Below are 25,902 nucleotides of genomic sequence, written 5' to 3' on the forward strand. Positions count from 1 at the left end.
ATTTTACACGACTTCAATCTTTTTTTCCAATTAATGTACCCACACCACGTAAAACAGTTACACTTCATCAATATCTTTATTTGGCACCTCGTATTCATAATTTTATTCCTTATAGTATAAGATCTTCTATTAATCGTGTTAATCAAAAGAAATACTTAAAACAATGGATCTTAAATACTGATGATAATATTCTGGGAACTTTATATTGATTTTGTAAGTTTTGATTTTACTTTATTATGTGTTTAACCATCACAGGACGAGTTAACTCTTTGTTGATGGTTTTATATTGATATTTGATTTTTTGTGTCTAATTTATTGCTTAATAAATTTATTATTATTATATTATTATATTATTATTATTATTTAAAACAATGTTTGGAAAGACTTTAATGTTATAAAAAAGATATATTATTTGGTAGTTTTGTCGTGTGGAATTTCGATAGTTAATGGATTCTTTCTGTAGTAAACTCTTGGAGTAAAGACAAGATTTGGAAACATACTTTGGTGTCACTTTCTTCTTTATTAAACGAATGCTTTGCTGCTAACACAGAGCAAAAGCTTCTACACGTAACATGGATATACAAAATACCAGCATAAAACACGAAGTTTCAAACTCATACCATCTAAGTTCTTACGAACATGAAGCACAATGTATGAACACTTATTTCACATGTGACGAAAAAAAGACAAATATACGAATTTCCATCAACAAGATTTTGGAAAAGTATATTTCTTTGATCCATATTACATTTTATTTTCGTCTATATCCTGTACTACATTAAAAACACCATTTTTCGCTTTCAGTTATTTCTCTCTAAACATATTAAAGCCCATAGATTTTCACATCCCTATTTTTAGCACAGAGAACAAAAGAGTATTAAAATGTTGATAGTCAAACAAAAAATGTAAAATTCAGTAAGTTTGTTAAAAAAATATTTTACTTTTATCAGCAGTAAGTCAAGCTTTGATTTAGATAAAAATATATGAGAAGTATTGAGGAAGATGAATGAGAAGTTAAACACTTCTATAATTTCCAGCCAAATAAATTGCCTTCAGGTATTAATAATTTCTGACGAACATCTACTGTCAGATATACATTACCTTTCTTTTATAGTTTCTGATAATCATTTATTGTCTGATATAAATTACCTCTTTTTCCCAGTCTCTGCCTGACCAACTATTGTCAGAAATGCATTACCAACTTTTTCATGCAAATATTATCTTATTTTAGAGTCTCTGATAAACACTTATTATCAGCTATACATACCTCTTTTACAGACTCTGATAAACTTCATGCATTAAGGCTGTTTATTTCATCTGATTTACAGTGTAAAACATATTTTAAGCTTCATACAAAGATTTTATCAAACTAGACATAGAGTAGTTATATGACACAATAATTTTTTAAAACATCTTACTACGAGTAACTGTTATATACTGAATTATCTAATGTAATTGTTTTACTTTCAAAGCACACAGTACCAAATAAGTCCAAAATCAAATATTCACATTTTAATCTTTGTGTGAAAACAGAAACAAATCAACTTGATGTTGAGGAATACGGAAGTTACAAACCACGAATGTATCCTAGTTTTGAAGAATACGGAAGCTACAAATCACGAGTGTACCATAGTTTTGAAGAATACGGAAGTTGCAGACCTCGAATGTACCCCAGTTTTGAAAAATACGGAAGTTACAAATCACCCGTATACATTAGTTATGATTCGTTTTCTTCATCAATACTACCGTTAATCAGGGCCGAAGTTATTAGGTATTTCGTGAGCTTTGGTGTAGGAGCCATGAATAACATGATAAAATCCGTTAAAATAGTTATTTCCAGGCAGGCGAGCCATAGCACTGTTGTGATATAACGTTATAATTACAATATAAAAATGTCGTTATTTCTAGTAAACTTTGCGAGAATTCCCTTATTTCATCTCTTCTGGCATTTTAAGATTTAGAAGTACTTGAATTTTTGTCGTGCCTTGTTTTTTAATCTACAAAAAATTTGAAGTAGTATTCTTTTAACGCATAATTTATCAAATTTAACAGCAGCGCCCTCAGTGGCACAACGGTATGTCTGCGGACTCAACAAAGAACATAACTTTTAGAAAACATTTTGTGTTGCATAATTCTAAGCTTCTTCCTCTATTTTGCGTCCCCTAGTGTCTGGAAACTTACAAGGCTAGAAACCGGGTTTTGATACCCGTGAGGGCAGAGCACAGATAACCTATTGTGTAGCTTTGTGCTTAGCTATAATCAAATAAAAAATCAATAGTGGTTTCTTTTATATTGAAATTGCTTACTATATAGTGTTTGTAAGGTAATGCTAATGATGTAAGACAAACAACAGATAAACGATGCTATTGAAAATGATTTTGTTGCTCTGGACATTTGCATACCTCACCTTAAGATAATCCATGGCCCATAACTATTGCGTGTTATCACTGTTTATATAGAAGTTTTACCAGGTTTTTTGTGAATCCCAAGTTTCTTTCCCATTATCTCACGAGTCTCACTCAAAACTCGACGAATGATGAACTCAAAGATTTACAATAGTAGTTCTCAAACTCTATCGACCCTTTTGAAGGGGCAAAAAGATCCTTAGGGTCACCTACCGGTTCCAACCAACTCACTTTTATTTGGATTCTGTCCTGATCTTTCGTACCATATGGTTTCGGTCGTGGGGCTGCGAACCACCAAGAGGACCATCGCGGATCATGAGTTGTTCGGCAGCCATACTCTGAGAACCACTGACTTGTACGATATATAAAGAAATATGTATGATAATACATAAAAACAAATAAAAATGCAGAAAATATCACATACTGAGAAACACGTCAAGTTTCGTTTATTCTCGAGCCTCAAATCTCTCTAGCTAGAAGGATACTTTTCTTTGTAGAGTATAGGTGGCTCTGTTAGAAATCAAGAAATGTGCTCTTCATCAACTGGATATAAAAATATTTGATATTTTAAAACCAGTATTACATCTTATTCTGTTTAATATCAAGTTATTAATTACTTATACGCGACACTTCTCATAGATGTTATTATAGAAATCTGAAAAAATCTTGTAAATAAAACTTTATTTTCATGTATTCCGTTACCAGCAGATGATGTTAAATCAAACAAATTAAAGAACAGTTGTTGTTGTTTATGAATTAAGCACAAATTTACACAATGGGCTACCTGTACTCTGTCCATCACGGGTGTCTAAACCCGGATTTTAGCGTTGTAAGTCCTCAGACATACCGCTGTGCCAATGTGGAGCCTCAAATAATAAAGAAAAGGAAGATCAAATTACAGGGTTTGATATTTTTTATTATTGACAATAAACACCATTCTTGACTATAAATATGTAAATTATTCAAATTTTGTAAAGGTTTAAGAGTCAGTCAGTATAAACGAAGATATTCAACATTCAATATTTTAGAATGGAAAACGATGCATCTAAATAATCGAATAAAAATTTAATAGTGGGATTTCAATTCCTGAAGTATTTGTAATATTGACTCTGATTAATATTAAAGGAAATAGAAGAATAAGATATGAATAATATAAGTAAAGATGAATACTAAAACACCACCGGTAGCTCAGTTGGAAAAACAAAACTTACATATGTGGATATCTTCAAAGAAATTCTAATATGTATACATGTATTACCTTTTATTAGCAATCTGTACATGTCAGTACAAGTACGAATCAGATCAGTGTATAAACATATTAGATAACACGTTATGAAAGAGTCACGTTTTTCTAGTAATTTATAATAATAAGAAATGCAGCACATGGCCAGAAGTATGTGGACACCACTTCTAATTAGTGGGTTAAGCTATTTCAGCCACACCCAGGTGCATTAACTCAAGCATATGGAGATTACATGACAAACATTGGATCGTACTGAAGAGCTCAGTGACTTTCAACGTGGCACTGTCATAGTAGGCAACCTTTCCAACAAGTCAGTTTGTTAAATTTCTGCCCTGCTAGAGCTGTTCCAGTCAACTGTAAGAGCTGTTATTGTGAAGTGGAAACGTCTAGGAGCAACAACAGCTCAGCCAAGAAACGGTAGGCCACACAAGCTTACAAAACGGGATCACTGAAGATGCTGAAGAGCGTGAAAATAGTCTGTCCATAGTTGCAACACTCACCATCGAGTTCTCAACTACCTCTGGAAGCAACGTCAGCACAAGAACTGTTCGTTGGAAGCTTCATGAAATGGGTTTCCATGGGTAAGCAGCCGCACACAAGCCTAAAATCACCATGCGCAATGACAATCTTCGACTGGAGTGGTGTAAAGCACACCGCCATTGGATTTTGGAGCGGTGGAAATGCGTTCTCTGGAGTGATGAATCATGCTTCACTATCTGTCAGTCTGACGGACGAATTTGGGTTTGGCGGATGTCAGGAGAACGCTACCTGCCTGAATGCGTAGTGCCAACTGTAAAATTTTGTGGAGAAGGAATGGTGGTATAGTGCTGTTTTACATGGTTTGGGCTAGGATCTTTAGTTCCAGTGAAGGGAAATCTTAATTCTACAGCATACAATGAGATTCTAGAGAATTGTGTGCTTCCATCTATGTCAACAGCTTGGGAAAGGCCCTTTTTTGTTTCAGCATGACAATGCTCACGTGCATAAAGCGAGGTCCATAAAGACATGGTTTGCCGAGGTTGGTGTGGAAGAAATTGACTGGCCTGCACAAAGCTCTGACCTCAACCTTATCGAACACCTTTGAGATGAATTGGAACGCCGACTTCAAGCCAAGCCTTCTCGTTCGACATCAGTGCCTGACCTCACTAACGATCTTGTGGCTGAATAGAAGCGAATCCCCTCAGACATGTTCTAAAATCTAGTAAAAGGCTTTCCCAGAAGAGTGGATGCTGTTATTGCAGCAAAGTGGGGACCAACTCCGTATTAATACCTTTGGTTCTGGAATGAGATGTTCAATAAGCACATATGGGTGTGATAGTCGGGTGTCCACAAGCTTTTGGACATGTAGTGCATTTTCCAATACGGTTTGAAACAACACTAATTGTCAGTGAGAATAATCTAACATATTAGTAACACAGAAAGTGTGGAATTACAAAATAGATGGATTGTTTCTTGAGATTAAGGTTTTCTGTATTTAATAATTCGTTTGCCTAACGTACTTACGTCAAGAATAAAAAGAAAAGAAAAGGAAATGGAGGTTATTTACTAAAAATACATTTTATTAAACCTAGTAGTTTGTTTGTTGTTCAGCAGAACGTGCATTTTTGTGCTGTAACCGCCGGAAAGATCGAACCTCGATGTTAAATGTTATGAGCCTTCAGCTAGATTTACTGTTGAATCACCGGGATATCTTTCTTAACATTTTTGGCATATCATGTAGGACTTGATTTTCAAATATACTAAAGATGTTGAATTAAGAAAAAATGTTGAATGATTTTAGTTCAAACAGTAGAGAGAACTTGCTGTAACTATCAAATATCTGAACATTTCAAAATCTCAGTTCCAAACACTGTAGCATTTTAATTATTCCAAGCACAACATTGTGGCATTTTCACGACATAACTTGAAATTAAAATTTTCAGAATTCTCTTCAAATACACTGTAAGTATTAACTACATCAGTTATTACGCCTTTTGTGATAACTTCAGACAGTATTAAGTATAAAAAATGTTTTTATATATATCTTCAAATAGAATTATGGATTTTATAACAGAATATCAAGTAACATATTTAAAAATGAAATAGAAACCGTATAACGAGAACGCTTTCGAAAGGTGGACCTTTCGGAAGCACTTGGGTTATAGGGTTTATATTTCATATTTATGAAGACTTCTTGAACCTACGCATGTTTAGAACATCATGAAATAATACATTTAACTGTTTATATATAATTATTAATATACACTTAATCGTAATTCACAAATGCAATTCACAATATGCTAGTCCTGTATTATTTTAAAATAGAATAAAATGTTTTAATAGTTGGAGACTATTTAGCATTGTACTAAAACAAAAATGTGAATACAAAATATCCTTTAATGTGTTAGTACATTATTTTTGATTTTATTTTCCTACTATTAGATGGGGCCTTAGAACTTTTGTAACCGTTTTAAATTGAGTAACATATTTTGTATGGGTTTCTCACTTTTTGTACAGAAAACATCGGCCTGTAATACCTTTATCATTTCTTGTTGATCTTTGTAAACAAGTAATTTCTACACAAAACACTTTGAAGCATAAAGCGACACAGAATTGCAATATTTCGACAAATGATTTTTAACAAACTAAGTAATGGTTGTTAACATTAGCCTCAATGAGTTCAGAACAGGAATAAACTGTTCAAGTACTGCTACTTCTAAATAACACGAAAAAAAATAATCATCAGAACCGTCAACACAAAATCTTGAAAATGCTGTACTTTGTCTACCTTCACAACACAAACTTCAGCAAAACCTTGTATTCAAAACACCCAAGAATCTCATTCTAGTTCTTTACATGGACCATAGTAACTGAAATATTCTTTTTGAGCATTGTCGTATATATTTTGCTTGACGAGTGGTTGTCGTCATCAGCTAACACTCGTCGTTACTATTCCTTATGTCGTTTAGCCACATATTTTCTCGATACTTCTTGCCTTCAGCAAAGTGCTTCTCGTCTATATTACACTGAAGCGACTCGTCATATCGTCATGAACGGGGTAAGTGATGATGTCTCGTTGCCATGGCAACTTCGGAGAGTTTCACATCAACGGGTTCTCGGTTGTCGTAGAGGGTTGGTGCATGTAAGATAATTCCACATGTTCCCACCAGGACAGCGATAGTGAAGATCCAGAGGAACAAGCGGTCAAGAACCATCGCCACGTACTTCCAGTCTTCTCTCACCTGATGGAAGGAATATCACATCCGGGTGTTATAAACAGACGTCTGTGCTCAACGGAAAAGATCAAATGTCCATATCGTCAGTGAGAGAAGAATTACGTCTTAAGCATAGGAAACTAGTGAGGTGTGTGTGCGTGTGTACAGATAATGAAAATTAGTGGTTAACACGTACGTACTCATATATACAAATACAACTTGCGTTTTTACAGAAATATTTAAAAGTAGTATAAGAAAATTTTTAATATATGCTTAAAAATAGAGGGAAAATAGGATACAAGATTAAAGAAACTGTTTGTTTGTTGTTGTTTTTTTAATTTCGCACAAATTAAATACTCGAGAGCTAGCTGTGCTAGCCGTCCCTAATTTAGCAGTGTAAGACTAGAGGTAAGGCAGCTAGTCATCACCATCCACCGCCAACTCTTGGGCTACTCTTTTTCAACGAGTAGTGGGAATGACCATCACCTTATAACGTCCCCACGGCTGAAAGGGCGAGCATGTTTGGCGCGAAGGGGATGCGAACCTGAGACCCTCAGATTACGAGTCGCACGCCTTAACACACTTGGCCATGCCGGAACATTTAAGAAACTATAATAAAGAATACCCACAGAGAGCACAAAATAGAATAGTGCTGATTTTTAAACAGTAAACATAATTAGAAATGTTGAAGTTCAAACATCCAACTGATAAATTCTGGTATCGAACGAAGGTCCTCTTAGACAAAAATTATCAGATCTAAAATTCTAATTTTATACGTTCCCGATTTTGAGTTCGCAATGGAAAAATGAACAGGAATGTAAGGAAAAAATATCTACAGTTAAGGTGTTTTTTATTATAAATTGTTAGTGCTATTGGTAGTTAAAAATGTGTTCAATAAATCTGTGCGAACCACAGATAACACAATAAAGTATAAAGCTAGTAGGTATTTGTACCTATAGGAAAGGTAATGTGATTATATTTCGTCCATATAACAAGTGATTACGTCTGTGTAACATGAAACACGAGTCTACATTGGTACAACAAGTGTTTTTTTTTATTATATTTAACTTTTGCAAGACATTGAAAGAAATTAGAAATGTTTGTAGATTGAAATTTAGAATTACTTTGAACTTGGTTATGAGTTGTCAATTATGGTTATTTCACTTATTAAAATATTGTTTCGAATAAAAACGCCCCTCCCCTTCACTGGTACAGCGGTACGTTTATGGACTTAAAACACTAAAATTCGGGTTTCGAAAACAAATAGCTCATTGTGTAGCCACAGGAAGCCACGACCATTTATTAAAACAAGTGATAGAATAATTGAAGTTTGAAACAAAGAAACTGAAACATTATGTCGCATTTACAATTTTCTATTAGAAACTGCATAGTTCGCTCTGTTTCCAACAATCGCTACATCATGCGCAGATAGGGTTTTATGTCCGTTTTTTTTGTATTTTTCCGACGATAACAACGTTCATTTCATTGTTGTTGCCCAGTTGTGCCATTAATGCTCTTTTGAAAATTATCTGTTTCAGCAAAAAGAAATATAAGGCTTAAAGGAAAATTAATGGACCTTAGCAAATATAAATGAATTATGTAATTGTATAGCTATCTCAAGGCCAATGTGTAGCTTTGTGCTTAACTTCAAAGAAATAAACAAAAGAGATAATAGAAAGTGTAAGGAGTGAATTATATTTTCTGCATTAGCAAAAAGGAGTAACAGCATAATATTAAATTACAGTTAAACAGATATCGCGTGATCCAAGAATTAAAGTTAAACAGTCGATTTTATTTGAAAGAATGGAAAGTTTCCGATTTCCAATTTTTCCACGCGTCTTTCTCTTACGAGGTGGCGTGACAATGTCAGCGTCAGACTGGTGTGTACCCTAAACGTTGATCACTAAGTGTTTCAACTTGCTCTTTGAAAAGAAATTAATTTTAGGTATCATTATGACACGATTTTACTGTCAATTAAGACAGCATTAAATATGCTGTAGCTTACTTTTTAGCTTGATTTCAGTAGGCACTATAGTTTCCACCTTAGTTTCAATATTTTTTAAAGGAAAACTTCTGTAAACGATTAGTAACAGGAATTTCTGTTGCTTTAGGCTTAGTGTAGAAACAAACAAACTTGAAAATGTTCGCACCCTTAACAAATACAAAAAAATGTTATTAGTTTAAACAGATCATCAGCGCCTATTGGTACAGAGATAACGAACTGTATGAAAAATAAAACAATTATCCTGTACACTCAATGCATAAACTTCTTAAATATCAAAATAAAATAGTTCTGATTTTCAAATATACAACTGATGAGTTCTGGTATCATACAAAAGTCCTCTTTGATAAAAATTAGATTTAATTTCCACCTTAGATGAAATTATTGTGTCAATGACGATAAAGTCTAATACGGTTAAGAACCGGAATATTTTATTTCGTCAATTCGATCAACTGAGAACCATGACCACATGATTTGAATGTCGCTTCACTTACGCAGCAAGGCAACTCACTTCCTCGGGATCATGATAACGTGATTTTAAGGTCACGTCATTTAGGATTAGGATTATTAATTGATTCAGAATCACGATGAAATAATTTCAACTTCACGTCACCTACATGACAAGGCAAGTAACCAATTCATTATCACGATCAGATGATTTTAAAGTAATGACATCTTTCGGATTAAAACTTAATTTAATGTTCAAAATAATCAGCCCTGTTCGTCTTGGCTTATTCAGTTTTAAACTGCTGGAATATTTATTAAACCGAAAAAAATTATTGTTCGTTCGTTGTAGTTCATTTGTGGAGAATATCTCTGCCATTATTTTCATTCTTCAAATGGAAGAAAGGAATTTTAAAATATTATATTATATTAAAATATTAATATTTCTGACAATACTAAAACGTACTTAAGGAAAGACCATACAAAAACGTGGTGTAAGGAGAGGAAACACGAGTCAAAAATGTATTCATCTTGTTAATGCATCACATTACGCCAACATCACGTGGTTAGGTTGGTGGTTTGGTTTGTTTTGAATTTTGCGCAAAGCTACACGAAGGCTATCTGCGATAGCCGTCCCTAATTTAACAGAATAAGACTAGAGGGAAGGCAGTTAATCATCATCACCCACTGCCAACTCTTGGACTACTCTTTTACTAAAGAATAATGGGATTGACCATCATATTATAACGCCCTGTTTGCTGTGGCGGGGGTTGGTGGTTAACTGTCAAATTGCACAATGAGTTAGGTAGCTGTGCTCTGTCCATTATGGATATCAAAACCTGAGTTTTTGTGTCGTAATCCTGCAGACTTACCACTGAATTTCTGAGAAGAACAGAAATTACATGCAGCAAACATATTTTAAAAATCACACATTTGTCCTGATAGTTTTATCAAATATTTATACAAGTGCAATTTCACTGGATACTGTTACTTATATATATATATGTTTAAGCAACTTTCGGAAATTTTCATTAATACACCTTAACGACACGACTGGTTTTATTAGGGTGTTGTGGAGACAATCCCGGACTAAGGCATGGACGTACCGAGCTGAAGCCCAGGGCCTCACACTAATTAGAGAGCCTCAAACTATCACAAAAAATGTAATTCACGCAGAGGTTCTGTCTCGAGGGAGCCTCTATAATTTGAAAAGCATAGAGCCAATAAAACCATTAATCCGGCCTTGTGTGGAGATCGCATAGTTAGAATTTACTAAAATTAAAATCAAAACACTGGCTTAGCAGGCCTAGAGGTGTAATTTAGAATATGGAAAATTGTTTTTCTCAGAACACATGTTGCATTCCATTATTGATGCTGTTGTTATACTGTATACAAAAATTTACAAGTTTTGAAATGTAACATCTGTTTTTTGGTTGGCTATTCGGAACATAATCTGACACATAATCTCGACAAAACTAATGCTTTTTAACAAAGTATTTAATTGTGCTTTTAAAGTCCCTGTATCGGTGAAATTAATTATAAAACAACGCCAGTTGACATCACGTAACTTCTTTTAGAGGATGTTATACCATCGCGTATTTTTAGTTTGAAAATGATGCATTCTTGAAGAGATATGGTTCTCATAAAAGATCGATTAAAATAAAAGTATGATTAATTAATGAAAGAGTAGGGTTGCATTGAACAAACAGTACTTTGTCTTGACTCACAGTATCACAAAATATACATAGATGAAACAACATTACCTCTTTGGGTTTTAAATAAAATTCTCAACCTACTTAGCTCAATAAAAAACTTGTACTTGGGGTATGTGGCAAACACGTGTTTCTACAGTACCAGTTTCCACAGTTAAGCAATAACAGACTACACGAATCCAACTAAGTCCAATCTTTATGGTAATGATGAAATTCAAGTGCTGTGAACACAATAACTAAAAACTTTTTCGCTATACGTTTCTAACTTTTTATTGAACAAAAAATCTCTACGTAAAACTATGTCTAGTTATTTATCTCTTCTATCTATCCTTCAGCCACGAAAGATACGTGCTCATGGTATATGCCAATTATCTTACTATTATTAATAACTTCTAATAAAAATGAGGCTAACTTTGTAGAGTAGTTTATGAATTAATTAGACTAGTTATCATAGGTATAGACTGTGTAACAAATCAATTAGAAAAATATATAATAAATCGGTACAAGGAAACGAAAAATTATAACAGGACATGACCTGGAAGAGCTTTCTAGTTATAAACTAATATTATCTTATATTATCAAACACCTTTAGAGATTTAAATTAGTCCTTATATATGCCTGCACTTATCTAATGATGTAATCTTCCTCGGTGTAAAAATATTTTTCGTTATCTTATGAGGTTCAGCCGGCTTAATAGTCTATAACTGTTAAATTATAGAGAACTGGCTCAGATGACCCTCTTAGAGCTTTGAGCGAAATTCAAAAACAAACTGGTATTAAAGTGACAAACTAGAAGGAAGGCAGCTAATCAACACTACGTACCGCTAAATTTTGAGTTACTGTGATTTAACATTAACGTTTATAATCCCATTACCAAAGTTCATAGCGCGAATTTCTTATTTTACTTCTGTGACTATGAAGGGGCACGGAACCTTGTATCTACAATGTGGCTCCCATACTTGGCCATACTCGTGCAAACACAGTTGGGTATTAAAAGGGTCTCGAACAATTTATTTATTTTTGTAAATTCATGCTGACAAAAGAGAAATGGAATCATTGTTATTAAAAACAGAAACATCTGATGATTTATATTTAATATCCTATCTTTACGACAGTTTAATAATCTATGCTCAGTTGTCATGGAGTCATTTAGTTTTTTTCTCACATAGCTTGGAGATTAGAGAGCTCGACTCACAATTTTAGAGCGACGGGATTTCATCCATGTATTACACTGGTAAATTAAGGATAGCTAGAGCATATGGCTCTGGTGTAGCTTTGCGCAAAAGTTAAACTAACCAAAGTAACAAATATTCTTTATAAATCTCTGCATTAAGTTAACAATGTAATCTTTATAACATGAACTTACAATGCAATCTTATCAGTTAAACTAACAATGTAATATTTATCAGTTAAACTAATAATCTAATCTATATCAGTTAAACTAACAATGTAATCTTTATCAGTTAAACTAATAATGTAATCTTTATCAGTTAAATTAACAATGTAATCTTTATCAGTTGAACTAACAATGTAATCTTTAACAGTTGAACTCACAATGTAATCTTTATCAGTTGAACTAGCAATGTAATCTTTATCGGTTAAATTAACAATGTAATCTTTATCAGTTAAACTAACAATATAATCTTTATTAGTTAAATTAACAATATAATCTTTATCAGTTGAACTAACAATGTAATCTTTATCAGGTAAACTAACAATGTAATCTTTATCTGTTGAACTAACAATATAATATCTATCAGTTAGACTAATAATGTAATCTTTATCAGTTAAACTAATAATGTAATCTTTATCAGTTAAATTAACAATGTAATCTTTATCAGTTTAACTAACAATGTAATCTTTAACAGTTGAACTCACAATGTAATCTTTATCAGTTGAACTAGCAATGTAATCTTTATCGGTTAAATTAACAATGTAATCTTTATCAGTTAAACTAACAATGTAATCTTTATCAGGTAAACTAACAATGTAATCTTTATCGGTTAAATTAACAATGTAATCTTTATCAGTTAAACTAACAATGTAATCTTTATCAGGTAAACTAACAATGTAATCTTTATCAGTTGAACTAACAATGTAATATCTATCAGTTAAACTAATAATGTAATTTTTATCAGTTGAATTAACAATGTAATCTTTATCAGTTAAACTAACAATGTGATCTTTATCAGTTAAACTAACAATATGTTCTTTATCAGTTAAACTAACAATGTAACCTTTCACAGTTGAACTAACAATGTAATCTTATCAGTTGAACTAACAATGTAATCTTTCTTAGTGTAAAAGTCAACAATAATAATGAAATAATAGGTTTCAACTTTATTTAAACATTGCGGCTAATAATTATTTTTTATTGCTAAGCACAAAGCTGAACAATAGCCTTCCTTGCCATAGCCAGCAGAGAAACCAAGTATCAAATTTAAGCGTTATGAGTATTGATTAGTCACCGGATTTGGTTGCCAATTAATATAAAATAAATTATCTCTACAGAAGTATCCCACTAGTCACATAACACGAGAACCAGTAAGCTACAAATAACTTGCCAGAACACTAAAGTGGAATACATATGTTCATTAATTCTTCCCAGATTCCCCAGAAATCAGCTTGAAACTCCAGTTTTCGATTATAGTAGTCTTTGGTGTGACATGGTTTGATCCACATCGATAAACTAATCAAACGGGAGGGTTACATTTAACTACAAAGCTAAGTAACCTCAAAAACTCATCCGTAAAGGAAGGATACAACCCAAATCTACGTCTAAGTTTATTAGAAATGCGTTAGGTATCTTGAATGAATACAAAAAATATGTGAAACAGTGAGCGTGCTAACATAAGGAATTTTCATCAGATATGAAGAAAAAGTCTTATGGCCAAATTTGTCTTTCAGAATGGAAGAGTTTCTTCCTAAATTTTTTGTGTTATTTATTATAATAACATTTGATTATACACATAATTAGTGTATTTCAAAGAAAGTTTCTCGGTTGAAAATCCTACCTGAGAAACAACCAAAATAAAGGAGTTTGAATATTTTAAAAAGCACTTGGATACTCAAGTCTTAAAAGACGATATTAGTTTATAACTTACACTTATATGCTCTTCGTATCTTCTTGTGTGGTCAGCTATATAGTGAACTGATTCCATAGCTCTCTCGAATTCTGGACAGAAGTGCAATCTTCGCCTTCCTGGACATCTTTCGTGCTCCTGCATCATGTCTTGCTCGGACGCCATTGGACTGGACATTGCTGCATGCATGTGCCCTCCGCTACCGTGGATTCTGCATGTCTGGTAGTTGATCTCTGACCCGAACTCTGCGTCAAAACTTTGCCTTCTACTGTACGGTTCACCATGACAGTTGAAGTCTCTGAGTTCTGTTCCGTTACAGGTACGGACCATCACTTTTCGAGGCTCGGGAGCTGAATCCAATGGCCTGCGCATGAGCAAAAGACGTGGCAGCATCTGCATGAAGACGCGCTTCACCCATGGGTTCATTCGATGAGTGGAACTGGTCCGAAAGTGAACATTGAGCACCACAACCGTCACGATTATAGAAAGCGTCACGAGTATCATGGTAAACAGCAAGTACTTGCCCAACAGAGGAACAGTTAGTGAGGTTGGAGGAATGATTTCCGCCAACAGAAGGAAGAACAGTGTCAGAGCTAACAGGATGGAAATGCTCAGTGTTACCTTCTGTCCACTGTCTGAAGGTAGGTAGAACACCAATACTGTGAGGAACGAAATCCCCATGCAGGGAATAATCAGGTTGACGGTATAAAACAAAGTTTTTCGCCTCATGCTGATATTGAAGGTTATATCAATGTAAGGTTCCTCGCAGCACGTGTAGTACTTCTCGTTTCGAATGGCAGGGACTTCCAGAACGTCCCACTCTACACTCAAGTAGAAGTCGCTGAGATCAATACCAATCTCTACAAGTTTAGCTCCAGGAACTTCTTCTTCGTGTCGGAGATCCACCTGGAAGAATACTTTTCAATGAGATTACCTTAGCTTTTGATAATAGCATTCTCGTAACAATATGGTAACATTGTTTTCTTCGTTAAAGACGAATGTTTGTGCTATTCTATAGATTTGGTATATAGAAACACTTTATGCATTTAACTATTTTAAGTACTTATTCATTGTAATTCCATAAACAAAAACAACACAACAGCAGAAAAAGTACACACACTCACGCAAAATGGGGTTTTATTTTGAACTAAGAATATATTAACCGTGAAAGAGTCATATTTCAAAACAGATTTTTTGTTTCTTATACTGAAGGTTGCAGAAGTTAGATTCTTCTATTGAAATGTCATAAAATGATAACAAAGCTGTAGATGTTCAGTAATAGCTGGTTCAAGGTATGTTTGACCAATACGACTTGGTTTGTTTTGAATTTCGCGCAAAGCTACACGCGGGCTATCTCCACTAGCTGCCTCTAATTTAGCGATATAAAACTAGAAGGAAGGCAGCTAGTTATCACCACTCACCGCCAAGCAGGATTGATAGTAACATTACAACGCTCCACGACTGAAAAGGTTACGAGTTGAGTGCCTTAACCACCTGGCCATTGACTTACAGTTCCTTGTTAGCAATGCTATTAGTTTTTTTTTCAAGTGGTCACCTTTTACAATATAAAATGACAGTGAAGATTGAACAAAGAAAACTTTGGGGGTATTTAGATAGCTTTGAAAAATGTTTGTAGTTTCTTCATACACTTTTTTTAAAGATCTGTTTGTTTCTTTCAGAGCAAAACCATATCCTGGATTTTAGCGTTGTAAGTCCATTAACTTACCTTTGTCCCGCAGGGGAAAAGTCTTAAGGTAATACCAAAAAATAAAAACAAAGAAACTAGAGTTACTATTCTACAAGTTCAGTTGTTAAAAATGGTTTAAATTATACCATACGTGAATAGAGAATAATTGTGCTCTGTTAAAGAGCAATGCTTGGTAAGTAACCTATTTGTCCACTGTGGGAATCGAATCCCAAATTATCGCGCTATAAGTCCTAAGAGAATAAGTTAGTTTAGGAAGAAACAAAGAGATCACTTAGCTGTAATGTAGTTTTGTGTTTTAGAAGAACAGAATAATGTATGTTTAGATACATTTTTTAGAATGACAATGTGTTCAAGTCATAGAAACTACGTGTAACACAAACTTCGCACTAAATGTTTCTTCGAAAAAGATCATAAGTGAAACGATTGTTAAAAGACGACCCTAAAATTTAGCTTATGACTTATTGAAACTACATTACTGTGTTAAGTTTAATATAACATATTCATTATCATGCGAACTGTCTAACTTAAAAAAAAAGAACATAAACAACTTAATATTAGCTTCCAGCCACAAAAATCTATAAGTAAAAAAGGCTTAATCCAATGTTTTCGAAAAATTAAAATTCCTTTTTCAGGTCCTCCGCTTGTACAGCGGGAAATCTACGGATTTACAACACTGAAATCAGGAGTACGATTCTCTTCGGTGGACTCAGCAGATATCCCGATGTGGCTTGACTATAAAGAAAACACGAACACTCCTTTTTCAAATCTCAACTGTGGTCCAGCGAAAAGCTTTTAGACTTAAAATTCTAAAATCCGGAATTCAATTACCCTTTGTGGAGTTAACTTAGATAGGTCAATGTGTATGCACAGGAGGCGACGGTCCTTTATTTAAAAAAAAATGGAAAATAGATAGAATGGTTGAAAATTGAAACAAAGAAACTGAAACACTTTGTCGCATTTATGTATTATTTTATTATTATCAGGAACTAAATAGTTTGTTCTGTTTTAAACAGTCACCACGTCATGCGTAAATAGGGTTTTGTGTCTGTTTAGTATATTTCCAAACGAAAGCAACATTAAATTCATCGTTGTTGTCCAATTGATTCACTAACGATATTTTAAAAATCAGTTGTTTCAGCGAAAAAATAAAAAAAAGGTCTGAAGGAAAATTAATGGATCTCAGCAAATTTAAATAAATTGCATAATTATATGGCTGATTCAAGCCCGAGTTGAAACACGAAATATTGAATAACACGTGTACGTACTTGTATGTTGAAAAATTAATTTTAAATAGTGGTTAAAACTTGTATTATTAAATCGCACGTTTCGTACACGTGGGCTAGTAGTCAGAGCTGTGTTATTCTACTTTCCTTTAAAATTAGATAAAAATATGGCGTTACGAAGCAGTAACTGTGAACATATAATATATCTCTATAGACGTGTTTGATTTCGATAAATCATGCACTTCAAAAATAGTTATTTAATAATTTTGTTGTAAGCTAGATTTTGAATGTTTCCTGTAGGGCAGGTCCAGAAAGTTGATCTGAGGCTTTTGTAGAATCTAGTAATTTAGAACAGTATGAATATGACATTTCGAGAATAGTCGGTTAATGAGCTATTGAATAACCAACAAGTGATTCATTTCAGTGTTAATAGTAACAGTTATCGCGTCTATTCAGTTATTCTGTGAGTTAGATCCTTTGTTTATCAATCGATTAGTTTTGAGAAGTAATTTTATGACTAAGTTAAATGTAAGTCCCATGTCTTTGAATTTATGTTGGAAAGTTGTGTTTGAAGGCCCATTACATTAGTTTCACAGTGTATTTATGAAATCTGGTCCATCAATGAACGTGGCTGTGTAAAACCTTCACAGAAGAAATAAATTCACCGTCGTTAATTGGACTCGGCAGTATCTTCACCAAATAGCCCAAAGGAACCCACCTAATGACATAATACCTTACAACAATATCTTATAAATCTTGACTAATTAAGGGACTATTTGGTTTGGTCTCCTTGTACAAAACTTTTACTGTCGATTCTGTGAGGCAAAAATATGTTTCGTATTCTACATTAGATAATTAAAATGTTGAAACATTACGGGTATTGAAACCCGATTTATAGTATTGTAAGTCCTTAGACACACCGCTGTGCCACTAGAAGCCACGTGAACGAAACAAGAAGTAAAACAAGATGAAAAAAAAAGGAAAAGAACATTGATTAAAGTTCACAACTGTTTCACTGTACACTGGTTTTGGTGAAACAAACCATTGCAACCTAGGTCATATATAGTTCTTATTTAGGCTATAGACCTTACCTACGTTCATCTAAGTTTTTCTATTTTAAAGTTTAAACGAGATATATTTGACGAGTTCTGGCAGTTATTTCTCTTGATATTATGTTTCGATATCTGTGATGGGCACAGTGCAGACACCCCACGATAAAGCTTTGTGCTCAACCACAAATAAACAAAGATTTGTGTAGAAATCTTAAATTCAAAAGGGAAAAATATAAAATTTATCTAGTATTTTGTTATATGGGATTCTTATGCTTTGCCATCTTTCGACATTTATATTGTTGTTTTTTAGTGCTAACTTCATTCTTTCCACTAGAAAAGATTGAACTTCGGTTCTTAGCGTTGTAAGTCTATATACCTACCACTGTGCCTGTTGAGAGAGTTTAAACCATGATTCAAATTTGTTTGCCTATACTACGGGCCGCTTATGCGCTATAAGAGTAGCTCAACTACTGGTAGTGGATACTAGTTGCCTTCTATTTAGCATAGAAAGGAGTTGACCTTTGACGGTGCATATTTTTGTTATTTATAATTATCATATGTGCTCTTCTTTACTCTAGCAAGAGCAAGCCATGTCCATACAATGTTGTTTGGTTACATCGTAAAATATACAAACATTATTAAAGCATTATTTTGACAAATCAATATTATTTTATTACTTCAATAATATATGTCCAACAGTTCATTTGTCAACCGGAAATTTAACTACGTTCAGTTAACCCTCGTGCAGGTTATGATGATTTTTTTTATTTGCATGTATTCGACAGTTCATTGTCAACTGAAAACTTCACTACTTTTAATAAACCATCGTACAGGTTATGAAGACAATCTTGACAAAACAGAATGTTCTTAAGAAACAGATAAAAGAAGAAAAACAGAACTGGTTCACAGCTTTAAAAGGTAACTGTAAAGTGAGTCAACTCTTCACAAATTGACTAAGATTTTGGTTATGATTATGGAAAAAAATAACCGATTAATAGGTTACTGAGGCATCCAAAACAAAGAGACTGTTCGACAGTAAGTTATATCTCTTATAACCTATAAAAAGTAGCAATATGTTCTGTTCATATCGTTGATCTGTCAGAAAACGTAATTTGTAGTTGAAATATCAGAACGAAGAAAGTTTTAGGAGGATGAAAACATGTCAGTAACTGGACACCATAGCCTGTTTTAAAACGGATTATTGACTTTTAAAAAAATTATAGACTTCTTAAAGAAGAACTATAATTTTAAAAAAAGTAATTTAAGTCTTAAAACAAGTTATAGCTTTTTAATAAATGGATTATAGACTTCTTGAAGACTGGTCGGAATTTATTTAACGACAATTTATGGCCCCACTGAAAGAGGATTGAAGTCTCCTGATTATAGTTCTTAGAGGGGGATTATGACAGTTCTCTTAATGACGCATTATATTCTTTTTAAAAACACATTAGAGTATCTTCTGTTTTAATTACACGTGATGTGTGGAATCTTTGAAAGATAGACTTGAAACATCCTGTGAAACAGTTTTCAAGAAAATTGGAATAAGAGTGTGGTGTTTCTATCTTTATGTAAGTTGTAAGTGGCTGAGGTGCCTTTCTTTGTTATAATCTAAGAGAGATAGTTTAAAAGTACTTTTTTTTATAAGCAACCTAAAAGAATAAATCACTGGGCCACAAAATGATTAGTATACAGATTAGAAACAGCTCCAACTGCAAATCGATTCTGTAGAGTAGTTAGGCCTACATACCTTTTGATAGAAGCTATTATTTATTTACCGGGGGATGAGGGACTTTAAGGTAAATGGAATACAGCAGTATCTTCGATATGTGGCTCAATCTTTGTATCAAAACTATGGAAGAAATAACAGTGATTTATCATGTCGAATGAAATGGAACCACCTGTTCAGATAGGGAAACACTCGATTCTAATGTAAGATATATATATATATAGAAAACTTGGCGTCGGAAAATTCTTTGAATTAAATCCAAATTATTAACTTGTTCTTGAATTGTATTTATGTTTTTGCATGTGATATTTTCCACGTAATTTATTGGGCGTAAGTTCAAAAACTCGGAGGAAAAAATGACCAAGTTTCAAAGGAGAAAATGTTTACTGTTATCAACGAGAAAAATGACTTTAATTACTAAGTTGTATTTACTACGTATGTGTTCACACAAAGAAAGTGTTTTCTGTTTTATATAATTTCGTGCAAAGCTACACGAGGGTTTTCTGCGCTAGCTATCTCTAATTTAGCAGTGTAAGACTAGAGGGAAGGCAACTAGTCATCACCAACTCTTGGGCTACTCTGTTACCAACGAATAGTGGGATTTACCATCACATTATAATGTCTCCATGGTTGAAGGGGCGAACGTGTTTGGAGTAACGGAGATTCGAATCCACGATCCTCATATTACGAGTCGAGCGCGCCTAACCACCTGGCCATGCCGGGCCCCAAAGAAGGTCAGTTATAGTACATGTAGATATTAGTTTTGATACAAATATATGTATCATGTCGTAAGTAGAGTATTCAACTGTTCAGACTTATTAGATTTAAATTTATTGTATTCTAAAGATTAACCATTCTTCATAGTGATCACATCATGTGGTTATTCTTTACTTATAAAGTTTAGCGGAAGTTAATGTTTGTTTGTTTTGAATTTCGCGCAAAGCTACATTAGGGTTATACGCGCTGACCATTCTTAATTTAGTAGTGTTAGACTAGAGTGAAGGCAGCTAGTCATCACCATTCACCGCCAACTCTTTGGCTACTCTTTTACCAACGAATAGTGGAATTGACCGTCACATTATAATGTTCTCACGACTAAAAGAGCGAGCATGTTTGGTAATTCGAGCCCGCGATCTTCGGATTACGAGTTGAATGTCTTAACCACCTGGCCATTCCGGGCCCCTTAATATGTAATATAAAAAATTGTAATATAAATAAGCCGATATTACTTCCGTTACATGTTAGGCATTATGCATACTTTTCTAATGGCAAGTTTTTTCTGAAGTACTCTCTAAATTTTTGTGTTACTTATAAGTGTATTCGCAATTTATCTTGGTGTTACTAAGATTATTTTTGCATTTTCCTTTCTTGGACTCTTCTTCCTTTATGAAAACTTTTATACTCGAGGCAACAGAATAGTTATCGTCCATTATCAGTTTTTAATATAAATAATTTACTAAATTATTAATTAATAATTATTTTGACTCTATTTTTGAGACTGCTGATGATCTACAACACTCATGGATTAAAGCAAGGTTATGATAAAAAAATTAAATTAAATTAATAATTTTACAAAAATGCTTTTGGTTTTATAAATGTCTCTACTGGTCATTTACGATTCAAGAAGCTAGGTTTAAAGGAACCGCCAATTTTGTAGTAGTTTATGTAGTGAAAAATGCACTACTTCTATACAATTGTCTAGATATTGGAATATTATATATATATATATGTGTGTGTGTATCGTTTAATTTACGAAGAAAAAATGTACAAAAGCGGGTTATATGTAAGTAATTTGATTCACTCTGTTTTAGATAATGATTCAAATGACATTAATTGTTAAATGTAATGTTATTTAATTACCATATACAACATTTAACTGTACCATACGATATTTATTTGTTTCTTATTTTTAAACCTTTTATGTGTTCTACCGGAAGTGAGTAAACGTACGTTTCTATGTGTTAAATCTTACTATAAATGTTTTAAACTTTGCAAATTTTGAAGACTCGTAGTGCTTGTATTTTAAACATTATACCCTTCTGTTTTGAATGTTGCACTGAGGCCGTGTTACAATAGCTCTTGTATTTCAAACATTATACCCTTCTGTTTTGAATGTTGCACTGAGGCCGTGTTACAATAGCTCTTGTATTTTAAACATTATACCCTTCTGTTTTGAATGTTGCACTGAGGCCGTGTTACAATAGCTTTTGTATTTTAAACATTATACCCTTCTGTTTTGAATGTTGCACTGAGGCTGAGGCCGTGTTACAATAGCTTTTGTATTTTAAACATTATACCCTTCTGTTTTGAATGTTGCACTGAGGCCGTGTTACAATAGCTTTTGTATTTTAAACATTATACCCTTCTGTTTTGAATGTTGCACTGAGGCCGTGTTACAATAGCTTTTGTATTTTAAACATTATACCCTTCTGTTTTGAATATTGCACTGAAGCCGTGTTAATAGTTTTTGTATTTTGTTGCTGTACAAAGCTCATCTTGTTGAGTCATATGTCGAACACCTCAGAAATAGTGTTTATTTTCTGTTCCTTTCACCACGAGGTGTTACCTTAAATCCATCGTACGTCCAGGATCCAAACTTCATCACACACGTTTGTTCGTCGAAAGGAAAGTATTCCACATCGATGATGCACGAACTCTTGTAGATCGCTGGTGGTTTCCATTCAATGAATCCCTGGTAGTTGACCATAGCTTTGGTGGTGAGGGTGACTTCAAAGTTTCCGTCGGCGCTAGCAGTTATAAGGAAGACGCTAAGTTCGTGTTAGATACATATAGCAAGTCACTCAGTTCGTATTAAACGTATATAGCAAGACACTCAGTTCATGTTAAACGTATATAGCAAGACACTCAATTAATAAGACACCCGGTTCATGTTCAAGGTGTGAGTAGCAACGCACTAAGTTCACGTAACACGTACGTAACAAAGCACCCAGTCCATGTTAAGCTGTTGGATAACATTTGTCCAGCTGATGCTAGTCCATATTTCAGACTTTTAATCGTTGTCTTCTTCTTGTGTGTTAAAACTCTTTCCACGTTAATTTAAACAGAAGATTTCAACAACTCTAAGATTTAAAAATAATTAAAGCATCTTAATTAATATACACGTTTTACATATATGTGTTTAAGCAATAAAAGGTCTATTAAAAAGCTTTTCGCAAGTTTTAATTTTCTCATGGGAATGTTAACGTTTCAAAAAAAAATAATGTAGGATTAATGAATATCTATTGCTTTAACGAACCGTATTAACAGGTATTGAAGGATTTGGTTAAAAATAACTAATGCAATCACGTTAATAAGTTTACCAGAACCATCAATACACAAGCAATAACTACAAAGCAAACTCATAAGTTGCTCTTTTCCATGTTTTCTTTTGTCTCAGTGATGTTGGCTTCATCCTTGTGCTAGATATTTACAAACCAATTTTATTATGTACGCGACATGTCGATACTCACTTATTATACAAAACTATGTCAGGTTTCCAGATATGGTCAGAAGGCACGTGGAGCATGTCCACCCCACCATACTCTTTAGGATCCCACCTGAGTTTGTAGTCTTCCCAATACTACAAAGAAAAGATAAAACAAAACAATAGTTAGCAAAATCTCAGCGGTACGAATTTTAAGTAAATTAAGCCCGCCCTCATTCCGAAATAATAACGAAAATGAACGCCACGCTTTGGTGTACAGTAAAATCGCTCAACTGTAAAATATGACTCAGTAATCCTTCACAGTAGTAACGTTGAGGTATAAAATTATCTTAAAGGTATATGTAAAATATGACTTGTGTCTCAGTAATCCTTCACAGTAGTAACGTTCAGGTATAAAATTATCTTAAAGGTATATGACATCTCTTCACCAGCCATGACAGCCTAGTAAGAATAAAGGTTAATACATTCATCACGCAGCAGCTGGTCGAGCCGTATCAAATACGTTCATTATTTCGAGTACGAAGTAGTTTTTATTTAAAGTAATTTAGCTTGCTTACCAAATGATCTCTACACGCTTATATGTGAGAAGTTAAACTAAAGGATTTTTATACCATTTATCTTGCGTGTCAACAGAATAATTAAACTTCCTTGCTCTTCTGTAGTGTTGTATACTTCTCTTTTGCTGACGTCAGCGTCTTGTCAACAAACCTCATTATGTAGCGAGATTGTTTATTTGGACAGACCTTAGTGAGAGGTACACACGTAATAACAGGACTGTAAGAAACTAGCAATATAGAAATGTTAAAAGATTGCTTGTGTTAAAATCAAATTGGTATTCGATTTGGCTAAGAGGTGTTTAACATACCGAAACTATGTGGTATTATCAAGTATTGTAAATCATATGCTAAATGAACAGGTCAAAAGTCGTCTTTTATTTAGAACATTTGGCCAGAGGGAAGGAGAAGTACAAGTGAGTAACAACCAGCTTCTGCACGAATATTAATGACCAAATAACGAGATTATTTGACACTTTTATAACGCATTTACAGCTGAAAGTAGGGGCGTGTTTAATGGCTTATTACAAGCTCGAACACTGGGCCTAACATCTATGATTTTAAATCTAATACAGAAAAGGAAAATGTTAATCTTATAAAGTATAATTCAACGTAATTTATCATACAACGTTCACGTTTTAACAGCATAGAATGGTTAATTTCAGCAACAAACAACTACAAGGGAAAATGTACTTTGAGATTTACGTGTTATTCTCTTGTTTGCACATTTAGTGTACTCGTAATCGGCTTTTGTTTTGAATTAAGCACAAAGCTACACAATGGGCTAACTGTGCTCTGCCTACTAGGGGTATCAAAACCTGGTTCCTGGTCAGTAGTTTCAAATCAGGGACGGTTATGTTTACGGCTGGCATATTTGACCAGACCGTTTTGTCTACATTGTCTACATGTCGTTTGAGGTTGAAAATATCAAAATGACTCGCTTAAGTAGGAAATAGAAGAGAACAATACAGTTAATAAACATATGTTTCCGTTAAACTATGTTCTTTACATAGTTTAGTTCAGTTGAATAATACGTTTCTAGAAGAATTATGGATATCTTCTTGTAGTAGTTATATTGCCAGAAACACTAGTTTCTAATACAGCAACATAGTGCAATAAGATCACACACATGTGCAATGGTTTTTATCGTCTTGGAATGTTTACATGTTCTACAGTAATTTCTGTGGGATGAACCAGAAAATGATATATATATATATATATTTATCCATTACATGCAGAGTTTTCACAAAACTTCATATGTTTGTTTGTTTCTTTGTTTTTCAATTTTGCTCAAAGCTACACGAGGGCTATTTGCGCTATCCGTCCCTAATTTTGCAGTGGGAAGGCAAACTAGTCATCACCACCCACCGCCAACTCTTGGGCTACTCTTTTACCAACGAATAGTGGGATTGACCGTCACATTATGACGCTCCCACGGCTGGGATAGCGAGCATATTTGGTGCGACGGGGATTCGAACCCGCGATCCTCAGATTACGAGTCGAACGCCTTAACCCACCTGGCCATGCCGGGCCTTAACTTCATATGCATTTTTATATTCCCTTATATAAAATGCATATAAGACAAAAATCTTATTTATATCAGGCTGTTGCACTTACCACAATGAACATGTTTTTCTTACCTTGATTTGTAACAAGAAATCCTTACGCGATGAAAATAAATAAAATTAATTTCAAAATCTGTGCAACAGCATTATGGACGAACTTTCATTAAAAATAAAATAACTTTTATGAAATCCAAGTTCGCAGACGTGTGTTATATGACATGTCGCACGTGACGCTCATTTCTGAGAACCCGGATGCTCCACACTCTCTCTTCGTAGCGCTTAAAGTTGTTATCTCAGTACTATAGGAACTAAAGTGCCACATACCTGCAAGCGGAACGTAAATAAACGGGTTTACTCAACACAGCTTCTGAGGATTAATTGAAATCTAGCAGCAATCAGTGACAGCTATTAATTACCCGAACACTCACATCTCCCGCGATAGTCACCTATTGGCATCAAATGAAGTAGCTATGGTGATGGATGACATAACAAATACAGCACCAGAGGCATGCGCATTGAGAGCTACTATAGCCTTAAGGATGTTTA

At 33.9% G+C, this 25,902-nt stretch overlaps 1 protein-coding gene across 1 annotated transcript in view; it reads right to left on the reverse strand.

The window, feature by feature from the left end:
• Positions 1-509: 509 nt before the first annotated feature.
• Positions 510-25,902, reverse strand: part of LOC143254998 (acetylcholine receptor subunit alpha-like) — a 149,680-nt gene continuing 124,287 nt past the window's right edge. The window contains exons 4-7 of the mRNA XM_076509958.1: positions 23,263-23,372; positions 22,359-22,539; positions 14,105-14,989; positions 510-6,869 (exon numbers count right to left, since the gene is read on the reverse strand). Coding sequence (XP_076366073.1) covers positions 6,675-6,869; positions 14,105-14,989; positions 22,359-22,539; positions 23,263-23,372 — 1,371 coding nt within the window. The 3' untranslated portion in view covers positions 510-6,674. The remainder of the gene's footprint in view (positions 6,870-14,104; positions 14,990-22,358; positions 22,540-23,262; positions 23,373-25,902) is intronic.

Source organism: Tachypleus tridentatus, chromosome 7, assembly GCF_004210375.1.
Source record: "Tachypleus tridentatus isolate NWPU-2018 chromosome 7, ASM421037v1, whole genome shotgun sequence".
Taxonomy (NCBI): Eukaryota; Metazoa; Arthropoda; class Merostomata; order Xiphosura; family Limulidae; genus Tachypleus; species Tachypleus tridentatus.